Source organism: Pygocentrus nattereri, chromosome 23, assembly GCF_015220715.1.
Source record: "Pygocentrus nattereri isolate fPygNat1 chromosome 23, fPygNat1.pri, whole genome shotgun sequence".
Lineage (NCBI taxonomy): Eukaryota > Metazoa > Chordata > Actinopteri > Characiformes > Serrasalmidae > Pygocentrus > Pygocentrus nattereri.
In genome coordinates, this window is record NC_051233.1 from 14889847 (window position 1) to 14910213 (window position 20367).

General features: G+C 39.7%; 2 protein-coding genes across 2 annotated transcripts; both read right to left on the minus strand.

Annotated features, from left to right (window-relative positions):
- Positions 1-4694: 4694 nt before the first annotated feature.
- Positions 4695-7410, minus strand: LOC108437183. The gene is made up of 10 exons (XM_017714107.2): positions 7298-7410; positions 6916-7091; positions 6458-6549; positions 6276-6343; positions 5871-6051; positions 5593-5698; positions 5409-5497; positions 5209-5294; positions 4969-5058; positions 4695-4885 (listed from the first exon to the last, which is right to left on the minus strand). Exons 1-10 carry the CDS (start codon positions 7356-7358, stop codon positions 4731-4733), a joined length of 1104 nt encoding a protein of 367 aa, XP_017569596.1. The 5' UTR covers positions 7359-7410; the 3' UTR covers positions 4695-4730.
- A 1178-nt stretch (positions 7411-8588) lies between these two features.
- Positions 8589-18224, minus strand: mtfp1 (mitochondrial fission process 1). The gene is made up of 4 exons (XM_017714163.2): positions 18062-18224; positions 11761-11888; positions 10339-10571; positions 8589-9725 (listed from the first exon to the last, which is right to left on the minus strand). Exons 1-4 carry the CDS (start codon positions 18129-18131, stop codon positions 9659-9661), a joined length of 498 nt encoding a protein of 165 aa, XP_017569652.1. The 5' UTR covers positions 18132-18224; the 3' UTR covers positions 8589-9658.
- Between the last annotated feature and the right edge of the window lie 2143 nt (positions 18225-20367).

Here is a 20367-nt window from a genome sequence, read left to right on the forward strand (position 1 = left end):
CCGAACCATCAAGCAGAAGAAGCCGTCAAGCTGAAGAAAAAGTCCTATTTGGCCTGATTGGCTTGTGGGACTCTGGAGGCAAAAGATGTGTACCAAAGGGCCAAGTGGGTTGTGGCTTCGGTGGTTGCCAAGTGGCAGAGGGTGTCCAGTATGGTGGCCTCAGGATTTCATGTCTGCTTTTTGTGGATGATGTGGTCCTGTTGGCGTCATCAGGCCGGGACCTCCAGCTTTCTCTGGACCAGTTTGCAGCTGAGTGTGAAGCGGCTGGGAGGAAAATCAGCACCTCTAAATCTGAGACCCTGATCCTCAGTTGGAAAAGGGTGGAATGCTCTGTCCAGGTTGGGAGTGAATTCTTGCCCCAAGTGAAGGCAAATATCTCAGGATTTTGTTCATGAGTGAAAGAAGGATGGAGCAAGAGGTTGACAGGCAGATTGGTGCAGCATCTGTAGTAATGCGGACCCTATACTGTTCCGTCATAGTGAAGAGAGAGCTGAGCCAGAAGGCAATTGTCAATTTACCTGTCCAACTACGTTCCGACTCTCACCTATGGTCATGAGTTTTGGGTAGTGACCGAAAGAACGAGATTGCAGATACAAGCGGCCGAAATAAGCTTTCTCTGCAGGGTCGCCGGGCTCTCCTTTACAGAGAGGGTGAGAAGCTCGGCGACTTGGGAGAGGCTCAGAGTAGAGGCGCTGCTCTTCCATGTTGAGAGAAGGCAGTTGAGGTGGTTTGGGCATCTGGTAAGGATGGCCTCTGGACGCCTCCCTAGGAAGGTGTTCCAGACATGTCCGACGGGGAAGACCCAGGACATGTTGGGATTATATCTCTCGACTGTCTTAGGAACGCCTCAGTATCCCTCCAGAAGAGCTGGAGGAGGTGGCGGGGGAGAGGGAGGCCTGGGCCTCTTTGCTTAGGCTGCTGCTCCCGCGACCTGCTGAGATAAGCAGATGACGATGGATGGATGGATAGGGTAACTTTCCAGCAGGCCACCTTTGTCCAGCACTCATTATTATTAGGCCTGTTGTAACATATAGTCACCATTTTAGATAACCTGTAGTATATTGTTCTCTAAATAATCTTTTAAAAACGGTTCTATAGAACAAATCAGCATCATGTTAGTAAGTTGTTTTACGTAACAGAAAACAGGCAGAAAATTAAGGTAGCACTGCACTGATACAATGAGATTTTGTACTATTTCTGAGATTTTTATAACAAAACATTGGAAAAACAGAACTTTTTTACACTGATCTTCCCAGATCAATAAATCCAAGACTTTGTGTTTCATTTTTCTCGTATAATTGTGAATATGCTCCAGCCGCACATTTCATTGCGGGGTTTAATAAAGTATTTGTATTGTAAAGCTGTTTTTCATCCACATATTCAAAAACAAGAACTGACCTAAACATGAACCAACTGAATTATGCAACAACTGCATTTCACACCTACTCAAGAGACAGCTGGAATCATTTATAATACCACAGATTAATGATTTAACAGTCTTTTTGGTCTTTTATGTAATTCTGAAGCATGTCATCTTCCTTGCCAGTTAACTTACCTTATTAGCCGTCATGAAATAATGCACTGCACTATTCTGCATACACACTCACACAAATGCCTACATGTACACAGAATCATGTGTAGAATCAAATAAAGCTTAGCTTTTGCAGCTAAATGTGTGAAACTTTGTTTGTGTGTGAAAATTTGAGTAAAGTGTGTTCACAAGCAAAAATTGCTAATAGTGTTAACTTCTTATATTGTGTCTCCATGTGTTGACCTTGCTGAAGAAAAACAGCACAGACCAGCATGGAATTCTGCTGCTGGTTTAGCTGGTCACCCAGCATGGCCATACAGACTGACTAGCATCCAAAAAAATGCAGCATATGGTGACACCTTTGCTGATCTATGCTGTTTTTTTTATATTTTTTTAGAAGAATTCTACAAAGTAATAATTTCAAAAAGCAAACAACATTAACATACCATCCTTTTCTAGTGCCATTACTGGCTGTGTAAAAGTGCTTGGTAAATTTATCTAGAAGAATAAAGGTTTCACTAAATTGCTGTTCATTTCTTACCAGTGTTACCAAAGACAGGATCACTCAGTGAGTTTAATACTATTTGTAGCAGCTCTACTTGCTTTTGAAAACTGGGAAACAAAGTAGTAAAATCCACTATGTACTTGGGTACATTTGACTTTGCAGCCTCAAACACAAGATTTTAACAACGTTTTGTCTGTTTGAATTTATTGTAGCGCAATATATTGCCGTATACTAAGTTACGTCCATGCTGACTGAATGCAAGTTATTCACCCAGAAGTATAGCCAATCTATATGTTTACAGCAAATTCAGTCTATACAGCACCAAGAAAGTTTCCTCTTGCTTAAAGTCATAGCAGCTGTTGTTCTGGTACAGTATATTTCCCTTTTTTAAAAAGTGCAGGAGCAAAATTAATCTTGCACTATAAATTCTGTCATTGGTATTAAAACTAATCAATCATAAAATTATTCACTTAAAATCTTTAAAAATAATATGTCTGGAAAGCTTGTGTGAGATAAAAAAAAGTTAATCCTAGAAACATTTCTCTGGCAATGCTGCAACAGGACAAGCTTATATCTACTGTTCCAGAGTTTAAAGCAGGAGTGAGAGGGGGACCCCTCCTGCCCACTTGTGGCCTTCAATACAAGGCCCAAATCAAAGAGGGTCCGTGGCCATCGAAGTGACAGATGAACAATGTGGCCATTCTCCCGGCCTCTCTGAACAGGCCCATCTATCACTGGGCTCCACAGATTAATTCAATTCATCAGCTCTTTGTCTCCTTGGGCCTCCTAATGCGACCTGATATTGCTCAAGGGAGCTTCATAATAAATGTTTGGATGCGGTCGGAGCCCGGCACTCGTGCGACTGAATTAAAACATTACTCTCCCACTCCCTGCCGTGGCTTCCCAACCTGCCAATCGCAGCAGAATTCCAATTATTCTAATAAGGGCGAGGAGGCAGCCCTAGGGCAAGAAAGAGTGGCAGAGATGGAGAGATGAAGGAAAATGGGGTGCAGACAGGAAATATGGGTGGCAAGATGGCAAAGGAGGACCACCCACTTTATTTTTATTTGATCCAAGAACAGTTGTGACACTATTGGGAAAATGTGACTGGTAAGCACTTGTTTATAATGCACTTACTTTGAATCCAGCTGTTTGTAAAGAGCCGCTCTAAAGTGCTAACTGTTCCAGTGTGAGAATGATCTAAAGCGAACCTGATGTGCAAGTTCATAAACCAAACTGTTAGAAACCACATTTGCTTTCTCTCCTAAAATCTCCCTCCCATTTCATGTGCTTTTGTCTTTCCCCCTTGCACGCCCTTCTGCTGAGAAATATTCAGCCGTGATAGTCCCCAGAGAATGGATGCCTGCCAGCTCCTGTTTTTGCTGGCTGCCTGAACTGTTACTGCAGGTTCCAGGCCTGACAGGAGTACAATTGATATCTAGTGTTGGTGGGGCCCCCTTGTGGATTCTCTACAGCACTGACAAGGTCAAGGGTATTCAGCGCCTCTCATCCAGATACTGTAAACAACCTGGGCTGCAGTGACATTACACTGGTGTGAATAATTGATGAGGCTTTTCATCCGGTGTGGCAAGCTCAGATGATGAGCAGAGGTGAGTCAGCCCCCCCTCCAGCCTCCACAGACTGGCCATGAAGCTGCAGACTTGAAGCAGTGCAAGTTTTTTTTATATTTAAAAAAACAAAAAAAAAAAAAAAAAAAAAAAAAAAAAAAACACCCCAACACATAGCACCTGTACTATGCTGATTGCAGACAGAAAGTACATTTGAAAGAGTATGCAGCACTGAATCAATGGCTTATGTAGCACACCTGCTGTCAGATTTATTTTAAAGAAATATAAAGATTAAGACTGCACACCGATTCATAGTCATGGTTTCGGACAGCAAGCTATATTTAAAAAAAAAAAAAAAAAAAAAAAGGCAGCAGGCAGTTCAGTCATGGTGCTTTGCACTTCTGCAATATAGGACTCCACTTTGTGTATATATTCGTCCCATAAGCGCACAGATGCTAGGGTTAGTCACAATTTCCATCGTCTCTATTTTTAGAGACTCAATTTGAAAAATGTCAAGATTATGAATAGCTTGAAAGTATCGAAACAAATGCAAAATCGGTGGAACCTGTATGAGACATGTACATGATGGGGAGTAAGAATTCAGCACAACACCTGTTGTCTAAAAGATTTGCATGTTGAGGCCCTAAACCACATTGACATGTGTGCAAGACCTTTAATGAAGATCTGAATGGAGTTTGAGAGTTTAAGATGCATTTACCAAAGGGGGGGGGGTGAACTGACTGAGTAAATTTAGAGTTTGTTACCCTCATACTGCCTCCTTTAAAAGCAAAAGTTCTTTACTTTCAATGCAAGTTAATGGAAAAATTTTATTCTAAGCAATTTGAGCATTTATTTTGGTCCAATCATTAAATTTCAGAGCTGCCGAGCTCAAATGAAGCAGAAAATAGCAAAAAAAAAAAAAAAAAAAAAAAAAAAAGGAGATGCACATTTCATTGGGCATCTTTATCAACAGCATCTAAAATGGAGATGCACAAATAGGTTTTTTGCCAAACCAAGAAACAGGAAAAGTCAACCTACAGCAAGAAATTATCCACCTCATGTCAGTGCAAGAAACAGCAGGAACCAGGTGTAAGCCCTTTAAGAATGCTTATCTTTATTAAGAAGCTTAATATTTTGTCAGAAGATCTCTGCTAGGTCGATATCCTAGTCTTCCACCTCTCCAAAAGCACAGGTAGTATCCTGTTGCAATGGCTCCAGCCACTAATAGCAGCACTAGTGGGACAGTGACCACCACTGCCCACACTGGAACGCCAATCAATCCTGAACAGAAATACAAGACATCCATGTGTTCCAAGGACATTAAGAGGACATGGAATAATAATATAGGAAATAATTATACAGACCTTCTTCAGCAGTCCAGTATGTGTCTGATGCATTGTTCTGAGCAGCTTCAACTATTGTAAAAGGTCCAATAACCATCTTTGTAGATGACCCTTTTATAAAATAAAATAAAAAACCCACAAGTCAAAAAAGTGCAACAACTAAGAATAAATATGAAAAGAACAGACTGCCCCAAAAAGCCCCCCAATCATCAGTCCCACTGATCCTGACCAAGGGTAACAGTCTGGAAGAAGGTTCAGTACCAGACTCAAAGCTGGTTCTTTTTATGCAAGCAGTGTCACAGCATGTACAGATGTAACTTCGGTATGAATCATCCAGAAGCTCCCACCTAGAACATTCATGTACTGTTAGCTTTTAGTGGAACACGTCAAGTTTGGTAAACCATTTACTTAACTGTATTATATTAAACAATGCACTTTCCCGATTTAAATATTTAACTTGCCTTCTTTGCTCTTTCATGTAGTAGCAAGCCTTTTTATCGTCACCAATGCTCTCGTGATCCCATGCTTCCATGTTACAGTGGAAGAAAACCTAAAGAAATGAAAGGAATCATTAAATCATGTAAATAAGTACAAAAGCAAAAAAACCCACATTACTCTAAATTTAGGTACAGAACAGTCCCTTACAGTTTCTCCCAAGGCAAACTTGAAGGCTTGAAAATAAAAGCGGATTTCAGAGGGCTTCTGTCTTGGCAAGAACATGGAGTTTCCTTCTTTGCTTTCAATGAGGCACCTTTCAGAGAAATCCAATCGTAAATGCACTTTACTTAGTCAAATCAAAATGACGGACAGAAAACTTAACATTGAATCAGTAAATACAAGAATGGGTTCTTAAGACTCCTACCCCCCCACGCATTTCAAATGGAAAAATGCAAATGAGCATGAAGACGTAGAGTGAGACTCACCCAGCATTGGCAATGATGGTATGCACCTGGCTGGCATGAGTGAGGTCTGGAGCTGTTGCTAGTACACAGCTCTGCAGGTAAATCTGCAAATGCTGAAGACCCTGCTGCTCCACCTCAGCCTTGATGGAAATTCTGGAGCCCAGGGTGAACATGGAGGACAGGGCAGGCCCACTGAAATCACCTACAGAGCAGGTCTATCACTTATATCAGTGGTTTCCAACATTGGTCCTGAAGAACACTTACACCAACACACTTAGGTGTGTTAAAGCAGGAAAACCATGAAGTGACCCAGATTTCAATGTTGGTTTTATGAATTTCATAAAAGTACATATACACTTGGGTAAGGCTAACAGTATAGCAGGGTGAAATTAACTTCCAAAGTTCAAGCTGACACCTTCCACTCACTGTTCATAAGCTTCATAGTGAAGACATGGTCCTCCTCCATCATTTCCAAGTTAGTCCTCTTTCCAGATCTGTTGTGATAGTCAGAAAACAAAGCCAAAGCATGTATTTACAAAAAAACCCCACACAACATTGCATGTATTTTGAGAAAAAAAAAAAAAGAAAAAAAAAAAAGAACCACTTACATGTCATAAATGCACTCTACCGGCTCAGGAGGAACTTCAGGGTCTGATCCATATGTCAACACATTAGTGTAGGTCACCTTGTCCTCACTCATCTTTTAGATAATTAAAAAAAAAAAAAAAAAAAAACCAACATTTTAAAAGTAGGCTATAATTTGTAGCCTTACACAAGATCTAGTAAGCCAATGGTTCCCAATACTAGTCCTAAACCACCCAGCGTGTTTTGCCGCTTATCCCAAGCCAACCAATTAGCTAAAATAAATGGAATGTTACAACGCCTGCATAATTAATTGATTGAAATGGTCATTATTTTGATAAATGCTGAAACATACTGATTCTGAATACAGTGGTGGTGATAGAAATCAGGGGTCACAATATCTACAGCAATATCTAACGTTAAAAGGCAACAAAGTAGATCTCCTGAAGGGTTAGTGACCACTGCATTAAGATAACATACATACCAGTCTTCTGAAGCCACAATCATTCAGCCAAACTAGGAACAGCAGCACATCTTCATTCAAACTTGAGGGTGGACAGCTACCCAAACGAGCTTTTGAAGGGTCCACCTTTTGGGCCCAGCTAAACACAGGCCTCCATTTAACAGTGACTGAATCATCTTTACAGTCTATTACTACATCTATGAGACAGAGAAGGACCAAAAATTATATTTCCTCACAAGTGAACATTCATTTAGGCAGCTTTAGTCATTTTATATTGGAGTACCCTGAAGAAATCTGGCAATAAAACAGCATGACATGTTGACTTGTTGTATATGAATGATTAGCTCACTTATAAAACAAACTCTTCCCGACTAAATGAAACTATAGCTCCATCAAAACCTACCTTTTTGTGCAAAGGTGGAGGCCACAAACAGCAAGACCAGGACAACCTGCACTAACATCATCTCAAGACAAACGAGGGGCTGTGGCCTCCTAAACCGTTTGAATTTTAAGAAGCCTTTTCGACTTCATATGGAGGCGGAGCTATTTCATTTTGAAACTCCAATCACTGATTCTGCGGAGTGAATTGGAATCAGGTGTAAAAGTCCTGAGAAGGGGAAACTTAGGACGGTTTAAAGAAACCGGTAAAGTTATTCAAATTTTTTCTGATTAGCTGCCAAACATAATGTAAACAAGCAGAAATCAAATAGTTACCACTGCGAGTAATTTGAGCCAAATCACTGTTTTGACTGTTTTGATTCCATTCCGCTGATCCGAGCACAGAGAATCACTCAAAGTCGATCCACTCCATGGCCATTTTAGCAACTCAAGATGGCAGTTATTTCTATAGATATACATACCTAGATGCCGTCGCTGTCTGGTTCCCGAACTTGCACCATTTAAGGCGGAACGGAATACTCGGAAGCAGAAGCTGGCGAATAGGAAACCAGCTTTAGCTTCTTACTGTGCTTTTGGGGTAGTGTTTTATTTTTATCCGTGCTAAGATTAGAAGTGATTCACACATTTATGGATTGTACTAATTCACAATCAGTTATTAAAGAAATGAAAGCTACCGAGAGCACTCCGTACAGGCTAGCTTAATTTGTGTCTAAGGATTATAACATAACAAATCTGGTGAAAATCGGATGAGTAATAAGGAAGTTGTGGCCAATTTAATCCTGAGACTCTTCGTCTCTCAGTACAAGCGAATTTGTTCACAAGCGGATCTTGACCTCTCCAACATGGCGGACGCGCAGACATACCGCCTCACAGAGAACAGACAACGTGGCGTCTCGGTGTGTAAATCTACGGTTATTTCCACTCATACAACATCAGGTTTCTTTCCCTTTGAATGGGCAGATGCTTTTAAAAAAGAAATTAAAAGCCACACTAACATTTCAAAAAGAGTCCAATAATACATCTGACAAACATTTTATAATTTGTTTTATAATTTGTAGCATTTGGTACAAATAGCGGAGGAAGACTCAATTATTCTGCATAATGCGCATGCGCATATCCTAAACCACAGCTATAAAATAGTCTTAGACTAAATTGATTAATTTCCTACTGATTACTTAATCACAAAGAAAAACTTCAGTGTGGTGACAATCCATTTGATAAGGCCAGGAAAAGTGTAAAAGAACCTATTGTGCCATTTATTTGGATGTCAATCATGAAAATGCTAGATGCTTGTATTTGGTGTTCTTATGAATTTTATTACAGTACTCCAACCGTTTTTCTAAACAGTGCTTTTCCTTTTCACATGTTAAAGATTTTACATTTAAAATACATATTTCCCTACAGTACTTGTACAAGAACGAAAAATACTCTATACAGTGCTCAAAGAAAGGATGCGAATGGAGGCTAGAATACAACCCTATCTGCCCAAAACCCTTTGATGCCCAAAACATGAAAAGAAAGAAAACAAGTCGCTATTCATGAAAAGAAGAACAAGTACATTTATGTAAACAAAAGGTTTCCAGCTAGTATTCATAGATGCATGCACTTAAAAAAAATATATATAATATATATATATATGGATAAAAGACTAAAGGAAACTAATAAAGTTTATTTATTTTCTGTTTTGATGTCACAGTTGCTGCTTTATTAGGCAATTTTGTGCAGTTCTCATAGAGACATGGCTTATAATGTGGACGTTGTCAGTGTTCTTGCTGGAAATTAAGCCCTGAATCACCGTTACATTTCTGTCTTCTTCCCTTCTTTGTCTTATATCTACATTTTCCTCTACACAGTTAAAATTGATGTCTTTAACAGCGGCTTTGGTTTTACTTGCATAGTGTAGTTTAAAGCCTACATATTCCCATTTTGTTATTTTCTTTGTAAGTGCCTTAAATATTGATCTAAACTATTCAATATCCTTCAAGATAACTGTTACTGAGGTACAACTTGAAATATTACACACCAAATATGGCACCAAAACAGTATTAGGAATAGCAAATGAAATAATTTTTTTGCCTTAATGTAATCTAATCTATTCAACCTTTATGCAAACAGAAGGAAGTTTAAGGTGCATAAAACCTGTGAACAGGCAATAAAACATCTCGTAATAGAAATGTCTCACTGGTGGGCTGTTTTCAGCATTATCACATACCACAATGTTGTGTGGCTGACAGTACATGAAACTGAACGAGGTTGTGGGTTTAGGGTGATTTGTGGGGAGAAATAAAAAAAAATGTCCGCTGGTTTGTTGGGGTTTATCTAGACCACTGCATCGAGGTTAGAATTCAGCTTGGCTCCACAGGGCTCATTCATGCTTTTCTCCTCCTCCGTACACCTTACGCAGGCTGGAGTCCAGCAGGAAGTCTACAGACCTTCACACAAAAACACACCAGAGAACATGTCAATGATGCAAAAACAAATAAAAACAAGATATGCTTATCAGTAATGTTTTACTGATCCCATATCATGGAATAGCGAATTTTCCTCACATTTTTAAAATGAAGTTTAATGTAGTTTGCAAACACAGTTTTCAAAACGAAAAAACATTCACAGTTCATAGTCCATATATTAACACCAGGCTGCAAAATCAGCTTGTCCTGAATTTTGGTTTTGGCCAAGAATTTTCACCTTGTTAAAAGTAATAATAAATGTTTTAATCCTAAAACTGGTGATATGCTTCACTACCGTTGATCATGTAGTCATTAAGTATACTTATGCGCACTGAACAAAAAGTTGTCGTTTTGCTTGGAACATCAGTTTTATTTGAAATATACTGCCTGCTTAACTGCATTTTGAATGATGAACAATGCAGGGCAAACAGTTAGAACACAGCTCATTATCAGTCTTAAAGACATTAAGATAAAACAGCCAGTTTAATTCTATGGGAAAATGGTAACAATTATTTATGGCCTCTTTAAATAAACTAAAGAATTATAAATTCATTTTAACTATCCTCTGTAAAAAGTGATCAATTAGCTCACACACCTGTCGATGGGTGTAATAATGAAAGGAATAGTAGAAAGGCCGATGGCGGTGGTGGTCCATTTGCGCATGGGTAAAGGCCACCGCGTGGTCTTGCTTAGCAGATACAGAGAAGCAGCACACACACGGTTGATGGTGAATCCTGGAATGGCCACAGATGCCAAGGCCTGCCACACAAACGTGTCCACGACTGCCACAGCTATCCGTGTAGTTTTCCCTGGGTTGTCACCATGAGCCTTAACACAGGAGAAAGTTACTAGTACAAATACTAGCTGCTATACTGCCACTGTATGCCTTACAATACTTTAAAACCATGTATGTGACTCAGTAAGATGACCAAAGATTGACCTGCATTTTACTGACCAAAATAATATACTTTGTTGAATACCTACAGAAATACAGAAACACCTGGAGCTGTGATTGGTGAAGGTTGACAGCACACAGTAAAAAAAAAGGCTATATCAGTCTTAAGAATGCCTAATTTGTAACAACAACTAACAAATGATATATACAGATTTGATTTTCATTCATTTACATTTAGCTCTTCAATCAGCTGAGTTGTGTAAAACACACAATGAGATGGATTACAATGAAGAGGGCTACTTTCTATGACTTTCATACTGTGTTATAGGTTTACAGTTTGTTTCTTCATGGCATATACATGAAGATATACATATACATGGCTTATCAAAAATTTGGGGACACCAAGCATCAATTACAAAGTTTTCTTTGTTGCTTTATAATAATTTAGCATATTAAAGTCTAATCAGGTTTAAAACTGTATGCAGACACTTGCCCATCCAATATTTCTTCTAAAATCAAGGGTATTAATAGTGAGTATGTCCCTTTTTACTGCAGTAACACCTTCTACTTCTCTGGGAGGGCTTCACAGTAGATGCTGGAACTTTGCTCTCAGAATTTGATTGCATTCAGCCACAAGAGCATTAGTGCAGTCAGGTAGAGATGTTGGTCATTCAGGACCACTCCAACTCATCCCAGAGTTATTGGAAGGAACTCCAGAGAACACAGTCCCTCTACTATACAGCCCAGTGTTGGGGAGCTTTATATCCTTCTAGTTGCAACAGCCATCTGCAATTTCTATGGAAATTACACAAGTGTGCATGACTGAACACCCTTATATTCGTGTTGTGATGTCCACATTTGGGCCAAAATATTTAATATGTAATATTGACAACAGTTACAACAATGTCAGTGAAGACACTTGGATAAGCCTGATGAGTATAGCAAAATGTACCCAGAGTATTATAGAACAGCTTTGTTAACCAAAATTTCACAGGTATTTTCCACCCATTACTTGATTGAACAACAAATGAAAATCAAGCATTTTAAAAGGTGGCAAGGTGTCCATAGCTTTAAATTCCTAAGGTCTTTTCACAGATCAAAGAACAAAAAAACAAAACTCACCGCAGCTGCCTTCTTCCCTTTGTCCACTGCATCCGCCGACACATACGTCATGGCAACCGCGTAGCTGGCCCACACCATGCTGACGGGCACCAAGGCACGGAACGCCTCCCCCACCTCGTTGGCATAGCCTGCAGGGGCACAAGCAGTGCCAGGGTAAGATACGACAGCAATTAAACTTCCAAACTGCCTGCTATTGTGGCAAGCCCCAGAACAATTCGCTGCGGCCCCCAACACAGCAGTCCCTCAGCGCCCTGCACTAGCAGCTAATGTATTAGAACCATTATTATAATTTCCACGCTGGCCCTTTGCCATGCAAGGACGGCGACTGCTTGGCTCCATCAATATTCAGGCTTCATTACAGGTCTGACATGTTAATGAAAACAATGCTCTAGTGACATCTAGGTTTGTTTCTGAAAAAGGGCCGGAGGCTTTAATGAGATTCTGGCCTCATATCAGCAATGCTAAGGCTTTAAAACTCTGCTGCCATCATGCTGCCGGTGCTGGAAGGAAAAATTCAGAAAGAAAGAAGACAGATACACTGGAATAAGGCGAGTTACATTTCTGAAACATTAATTTTCCCTCATCGATCCACAGCAATTATTTAGTAAAATCTGATGTGAGTATACCATTTCTTTAGGTTACTACTGTTTGATCACTTGTCATTAATAACTGCTGCCATTTCATTCAGTAATAACATGCGGTGTACATTTAAATACTGTTAACTAAACATTTCAAAGCATTTTGGAATAGAGGTGGGCCGTATGATGATATTTCATTGCTATTAAATTTTACTATTGTGATACACATCAGATGCTTCTCTACAATATTGCCAGTACTTGAACAGTGACCAATTGTATGTTTCATTAAAAAGGAAGAATATTGATCCTGTTTGGAGTCTGTTTTTTTATATATGCAATATTTCAAAAAGAAGTTAAAAGATGATTAATATACTGTAATTATCTATTTATGGTAATTTCTAGTCAAGTTATGTGACTCAGGATTTGATACAAATACAATGCATTCTGGGTGTTAATTATTTTGCAATTTCATTCTCAGATGTTACAGTGCCTTCACAATTATTATTGTGCAGCTTCCTACAAATTAGCTGAAACCATTCTATAAATTGTAGAGAACTGGCATCATATTACAATCATTGTATCTAAAACAAAATTACCAGTGGTCCCACACTGTTTAGAACTGTAATACACATTTCATTCATATTGAAAATGAAGTTACTTAGCAAAAAAGTCTGGTATTTGGAGTTTCACAGTCATTAACTATATTAGGAAAACTATATTAGTTTTTTGAAAGGTCTGTGTTTTCATGAGGGATTATCAGAATGATTTCACTATAAACACATGAACAGCGTATGCCTGCATGTAGTAGTATGACTACTACATCATTGAAAATGATGTCTATAAAAGCAAACCTTAGCTATCAATGTCACAATATCTTCTTGCTCAAATATTTTTTTATAGCAAATCTCATTTAAGTCTAAACACATGGAATCTGATCTTTGATTCTAACCACATGAGTTTCAGCCTTATTAGAGGTCAGTAGCTAGTCTAATCGCACAACACTGTGCAACATTCAGAAGCTTCTTTTGGTTTCTTTCATTAATTTCTCAAAAAACAGCAAGAAACATATTTAACAGAAAATTACACAAAAGCCTTCAACACTAAGAACAGCCTATCCTAACCTCCCTGGGACCTTAAGCAAAATTCTGCAAAGGGGCCCCTCCTACCTGACCTGTGAACCATGTAAACCATTTGTCCTGCCACACAGTCACACCTGACACCTCAGTGCTCCCACTAGAATCCTCTCTCCTTTAAAAATGTTTGCTCAGACTGGTTATATGTTCAAATATAAGACAAATAATATTTAAAATTACAGACATTGCTATTATTAAATTTAACAGCTACTTGAGGCCCATTCAGACTGGTTATATTTTCAAATATAAAACACTTATATTTATTATATTAAATATTATATTTATATTTATTAATTATACTATGGCTTGGCTGAATACATGATGGATACTATTTACTTTCCCTCCATATTCCCTGTATGCTCAGCTAATCAACACTTTAAATTCAATATTTAATCAGTAGTCAATGTCGATCCACTGCTTTCTATTTTGCATTAGCCCATACTTGTAACTAAACCTTGACTGAGAGACTAGATAACTTACTTGAGTAATTTGCTGTGTCCTGCGCAACGTACATAGTGAGCATATAGGGCCGTCCAGCTATGACAAGTATAATATCAAAACTATGTGTTTAATTTGCCGACTCCTTCTCTTTTGTGCACACTACTCCCACTTTCACTCTTCTATCCTTCCAGTCCTACAGTTACAGCTGTGCCCTCCACCCAACGCTCTTTTCATTTGGTTGAGTAATTGAATGACTAAGTCACTGACATTGTTACCCTTCAAAGAGAGTCTAACATTTACACAAGCAACTACCCAAACGCACCTCGGCGGCCTTGCAAATTTCTTTTTAATGTGGATCTAAAATGGTTAAAGGAGATATTTCTGACAAGATTAGATACGAGACAATCCACTTGCATAAGGAAGGGGAAAGTCAAATGGGAAAAAAGTTACAAAATTATTAAAAGAATAAAATGGGTTTCCTTACAACCATGGAGGATCTGACAGATCACAAAAACTGTCCACATCAGATAAAAAGTACTTAAAGCTTATATATTTGAGAGATAGGAGAAAATCAAGCCATGCTCTTGATTCAGATCTAAAGAAAAATACACGACAGCTGGTTATATCTCTCCATCCACTATGAAAACACAACTCAGTGCTATGGGTTATGTGTAGCTGTCAAGAAGCTGTTACTGAGAAAACAGACCAAAAACAAGAAGATAATTTGCAATTCTGGAATGCTGAAACTGGACATCTGAGATTTGGAGTAAGGTTTCATAGACTGATGACTAAATCTGTAATTGGAATTACTTGGATTGTGACCAACAGAAAATCTAACCAACTTGTAAGACTTTGGAGGTGTTTACATGAAAATGGAGACAAATCCCTGTAGATTTCTTTAAAATACTGAAAGCAAGTCCCCTGAAAACAGAAAAAAGGGAAACTAATAAAGGCAGAGAGTGGACACAATAAATACTGAAAAATTATTCCATCCAGTTGCTTCATCTGTGTAATTTTCTGTTCAGTCTTCCACACACTGAAGAAGTATAACTTTAATAAACCTAAATGGCTTTTTTTTGCCTGGAAATTACATAAATGAAAGAGTGGTTTCTAACTTTTGCACAGTACGGTACCAGCTGAATCAGAAGTGGACATATAATGGACAATGTTTTATAAACTGAAAAAACAAAACAGATTTGAGCATTTCACCATGTTCAAATGCAGCATTACAGGTCAGGGCTCAACACTAATGTACAGTAACAGAACGTTAACGCAAAAAGTATTTAATATAATAGTCCAGTTGAAAAATGCACGCTGAATGAAAGTAGTCATTACCATCAGCAGTATGTAAACTAGCTTCTATTCACTGTTGGCCATATTAGTATGTTTTACTGACCTCTTCCTTTTAGCTGGAGGATATTGTTGGGATTTTTAAAAATATTTATATAAAAATAAATAAAAGAGAAAAGTGGATGACATGAGGCCAACCAGGTCACTTTATGTAGCTTTAGTACCTAAAGAACATCAAGGTAGCTCAATTAAAAATAAACATATGGGCCAGAGTTTGCAGTACAACCAATCCCCCTATATTGCTTTAAAAATAGCATTTGGCACTTTGCCAAATACTGATACTATTGTTTCTTAAAACCATAATGAAGCGCTTAGTGGACGCCCTCCACACAGTGTCACACTGCCAACACGCTGTTAGCCTAACCAAATGTGCACTTGGTTGTGAGAGCGCTTCAACTGCAGCACTTTGAGATAACACTTCAAAAGAGCAGTTTTGAGAGGCCTGACATCCAGCATGCGAGAGCAGAACTGTATTTTGTTCAATTCTGTGTGTAGTTGGGGGGAGGGTGGAGAGTTCAGCCAGCTGGCGAAGGCTTCTAATTTAGTAACACAGCAGATTTCAAAGTCACCCTGGCCTTACTGCCAACCGCAGTGCAAAAGGTCAGTGTTACTGAAAGTGATATTGTGAATATGACTGAATGTTGTTGATATTACTTAAAAAGACCTTAGCTTTTAATAAGTTTCTTGATATTTGAAATTCAATTTTACAAAAGAAAAAAAAAGCACTGACAAAACAAAACTTTCAACATGTTACTAGTAGTAATTATATTACTACTGCTACACTGCTCAGAAAAATAAAGGGAACACACAATATAACTCCAAGTAAATCAAACTTCTGTGAAATCAAACTGTCCACTTAGGAAGCAACACTGACTGACAATCAATTTCACAGCTGTTGTGCAAATGGAATAGAGAACAGGTGGAAATTATTGGCAATTAGCAAGACACACTCAATAAAGGAGTGGTTCTGCAGGTGGGGACCACAGACCACTTCTCAGTACCTTTCTGCTTTCTGGCTGATGTTTTGGTCACTTTTGAATGTTGGTGGTGCTTTCACACTCGTGGTAGCATGAGACGGACTCTACAACCCACACAAGTGGCTCAGCTAGTGCAGCTCATACAGGATGGCACATCAATGCGAGCTGTAGCAAGAAGGTTTGCTGTGTCTGTCAGCGTAGTGTCCAGAGGCTGGAGGCGCTACCAGGAGACAGGCCAGTACACCAGGAGACGTGGAGGAGCCCGTAGGAGGGCAACAACCCAGTAGCAGGACCGCTACGTCCGCCTTTGTGCAAGCAGGAACAGGAGGAGCACTGCCAAAGCCCTGCAAAATGACCTCCAGCAGGCCACAAATGTGCATGTGTCTGCACAAACAGTTAGAAACTGACTCCATGAGGATGGTATGAGGGCCCAACGTCCACAGATGGGAGTTGTGCTCACAGCCCAACACCGTGCAGGAAGCTTCGCATTTGCCAGAGAACACCAGGATTGGCAAATTCGCCACTTGCGCCCTGTGCTCTTCACAGATGAAAGCAGGTTCACACTGAGCACATGTGACAGAGTCTGGAGACGCCGTGGAGAGCGATCTGCTGCCTGCAACATCCTTCAGCATGACCGGTTTGGCAGTGGGTCAGTAATGGTGTGGGGTAGCATTTCTTTGGAGGGCCGCACAGCCCTCCATGCGCTCACCAGCGGTAGCCTGACTCCCATTAGGTACTGAGATGAGATCCTCAGACCCCTTGTGAGACCATATGCTGGTGCGGTTGGCCCTGGGTTCCTCCTAATGTGGGACAATGCTAGACCTCATGTGGCTGGAGTGTGTCAGCAGTTCCTGCAAGATGAAGGTATTGAAACTATGGACTGGCCTGCCCGTTCCCCAGACCTGAATCCGATTGAGCACATCTGGGACATCATGTCTCGCTCCATCCACCAACGCCACGTTGCACTACAGACTGTCCAGGAGTTGGTGGATGCTTTAGTCTAGGTCTGGGAGGAGATCCCTCAGGAGACCATCCGCCACCTCATCAGGAGCATGCCCAGGCATTGTAGGGAGGTCATACAGGCACGTGGAGGCCACACACAAATACAAATTTTCATGGGAGGAACAATTTTAACATGTTAATTCAATTTTCAGTACTAAATTCTTACTAGTGAAAACTGAATTGGCTGTGGGAAAATGAATGGTCACTAGTAACATCTGTGAAGGTTCCAAGGTCGAAGGATATGCGAACAGGTGAACGAGGCGCATACGGTCCGTGGCGCTTTATCATAATTTGATTTGAATACCTGACCCGTGGTGTGGTGTGCTGGAAGTCATTTTACGTTCCGCCTTGAAACACAAGGACCTGGAGTGCGGAACTGTTTGTAACATTAATAAACACATCTTTACATGCAATGTAGATACAATGAGTTGCAGTGTAACTTCGCACTGAACACTGATTGGAATGAAAGACATCAGAGTGACTCGGACTTCACTCTACACAGGTACAGGGTGTGACTTTCCAAGTTCACTAGCTAGTTTACTACACTGACTCACACTTCTTCACTGGTGTCTTCACGTTTAATATCCAACTATCAGCTAGATAACCAAGACAAACCAAGACAACTATACTCACTCTAACTCTAACCCGTGCACCTTTTGTCTAAATTCTATTGGGCTCTTTGTATGGCACAATACATTCACAGCATAAGTTCCCTTCAAGAGCCAGGAAATGCTGGAAACTCGTCTCGTGAGAGAGAGAAACACTGGCTAGCTAGCGAACATAATACACGTGAGTTGAGATTTTAGTCAGCTTTACTCACCCAGGAACCGAACCCATGTGTCACGATAAATATCGACCTTTTTACCCTCGTCCTCAGATGTGGGCTTCATTATTCCCTCTTTAGTACATTAGCTACCTTCTCAAAGGCTCGCAGTACTGCACTGAGGACAGACGGACTGTGGGGTAGGAGCCACTTCGTCCAATGCGCCACATAGTAAAGTAAGGGACTATCCACAAATTACACGGCGAGATTTAGGGCGGTTGTCTTTGACTACTGTATTACACGGTAAGTGTGATTGCGTACTTCTCTAAATGTGTCACAACGGCAATACCAGGATGATTGGCGCCTCAAAGTATTTTTTCCCCCAGATTTACCACTATGTTGTCAATAGCAGAGCTGAATATAAAAACCCAGAAGGTCCATAGGTTCACTGGTGATTTTAGATAGTAAATAAAATGACTGATTGTGTTTGACATCTCGACCCCTGGTTCCCGTCATCACCACTGTAAACAAAGCGTTGGTAAGTTTCTCTGCAGTGAACTATTTCACATCAAAAACGCCCTGAATTACTTTGTTTATATCTCAATGGCTAAATTATGGAAAAATATTTTAAAAATTGTTAGAATACACCTTCAAAGTATGTAAATGTTATGGGACTGAATTACAGTCCAACTCCAGAGGTATAGAATGAGGGTAAATAGCAGAGCCAGAATTGGCCCATGAGGACATTTGACTGAGTTTGGCCCACCAGGAAGTTACCCTAATCCCACACCCTCACCCAATAAGAGAACAAGTATATAATTATACTACATGTAGCTTGTGAAATTATTTCTTCTTTTTAAAATTGTATTTTTAACTTTCAGTAACAAAACATAGTAAAAGATCTTAAAAACTACCTTTTTTATTTGTATATTTTATTATATTTTTCACACAGTGGATTCCTCTCACAAGACATACAGTTAGGCCAATTGCCCCTACCAGTGAATGTCTGTGTCTGTGCCCTGTGATGGACTGGCGACCTGTCCAAGGTGTTCCCAAGGTAGGCTCCAGCTCCCTCCACAACCCAGAAGGATAAGCAGTTTAGAAAATATGTGTGCATGTGTGTTTTATTTTTGGCCCTCTGCCCACCATAAACACTGCACTTTGGCCTCCAAGACAAACGTTGATCGGTGCTTCTAAGGTGTTTGGAAAAGCTTAAAGTGTTTAAAGTGTTTGTAGAGCTGTTGTATGTATGAAAAGGTTTCACACTCACTGGAATGTTGCACAACCCAGTAGAATAGTATAGCATGGTGAGTAAATGTCTACTGCAGAAAATAAACCAAACTGTATTAGGCTCCTTCCCTCCAAGACCAGAATTGATATTCTCTGGTCTGCTGTGTACATTGGTATGACATAATGCAGTGATTCCTAACCATAGTCCTTCAGTATACCTGGCATCTACATAACAGTGTTTTCCTGCTGTAATACATAGCTTTATTTTGTTGATGTTGTTTACTGTTTTCCCCATTGTGATATGCGGACAAGCTTTGCCAGGCTGTTATAATCAGCCTGGAGTGCATGAAGACATATGGTTTGAAGCTAACTTCAGCCTTGCGCATTCCCCATCTTTTGCCTCATTGTTTATTCTTTCACCTGCTAGTGCTTTGCAGACACATCTCCACTCATGTAACTGTATACAGATAATGAAAACACATACCATTTACACTGGTGTTAAATGTGGTCAAGAAACACAGATGGCTAGCTTGCGAACATGAACATGGTCAAGATGTTTTTTATTTTTAAAAATGTATCTACATCATTTAAAAACAGAGGACATATTATTTCAGTGTTTGCAACAACAACGTCTCCCTCCCTCTCTGGTTTACCAGAAGTACATCAGATCTCAGGGACAATTTTCCGAAATAAAATGAATCCTGTCTCAAATTAATTTACACCTTGAAATTTCAAGTATAAAAAGAACTACAGTGAATCCATATTAGTCAGTATGCTGTCCCAAGCAAGGCTTTCGCTGTAGGACCAATATCATTTACAATTAGGAGTGACCTGCATGGCATCAGGTAAGCTAGCACTAAATGTTTAATGCTGTTATCAGTTTACCAAACACTCTGGGCCCATATCAGACTTCTCAAAATAACTCTACAGATCTAGGAACAGTGTTTGCATGGTTTGTGGGTACCTAGCAAACGTTCCCAAAGAAACAGTACCGATATACAGTGGTGGACAGTAACTAAGCAAATGTAATTCGTTACTGTACTTAAGTCGTTTTTTTGTGTATCTGTACTTAAGTATTTCCATTTTGGGCGACTTTTTACTTTCACGCCACTACATGTCAAATATCTGACTTT

Excerpts from the sequence above, each read along its gene's own strand:
- LOC108437183 (XM_017714107.2), bottom strand. The coding sequence starts at position 7,358 with ATGATGTTAGTGCAGGTTGTCCTGGTCTTGCTGTTTGTGGCCTCCACC. Across the intron at positions 7,092-7,297 it reads CTCCACCTTTGCACAAAAAG|ATGTAGTAATAGACTGTAAA; the intron begins GTAGGTTTTGAT and ends TCTGTCTCATAG. Across the intron at positions 6,344-6,457 it reads GTAGAGTGCATTTATGACAT|ATCTGGAAAGAGGACTAACT; the intron begins GTAAGTGGTTCT and ends CTATCACAACAG.
- mtfp1 (XM_017714163.2), bottom strand. The coding sequence starts at position 18,131 with ATGAAGCCCACATCTGAGGACGAGGGTAAAAAGGTCGATATTTATCGT. Across the intron at positions 11,889-18,061 it reads CACATGGGTTCGGTTCCTGG|GCTATGCCAACGAGGTGGGG; the intron begins GTGAGTAAAGCT and ends GTGCCCCTGCAG. Across the intron at positions 9,726-10,338 it reads ATTATTACACCCATCGACAG|GTCTGTAGACTTCCTGCTGG; the intron begins GTGTGTGAGCTA and ends TTTTGTGTGAAG.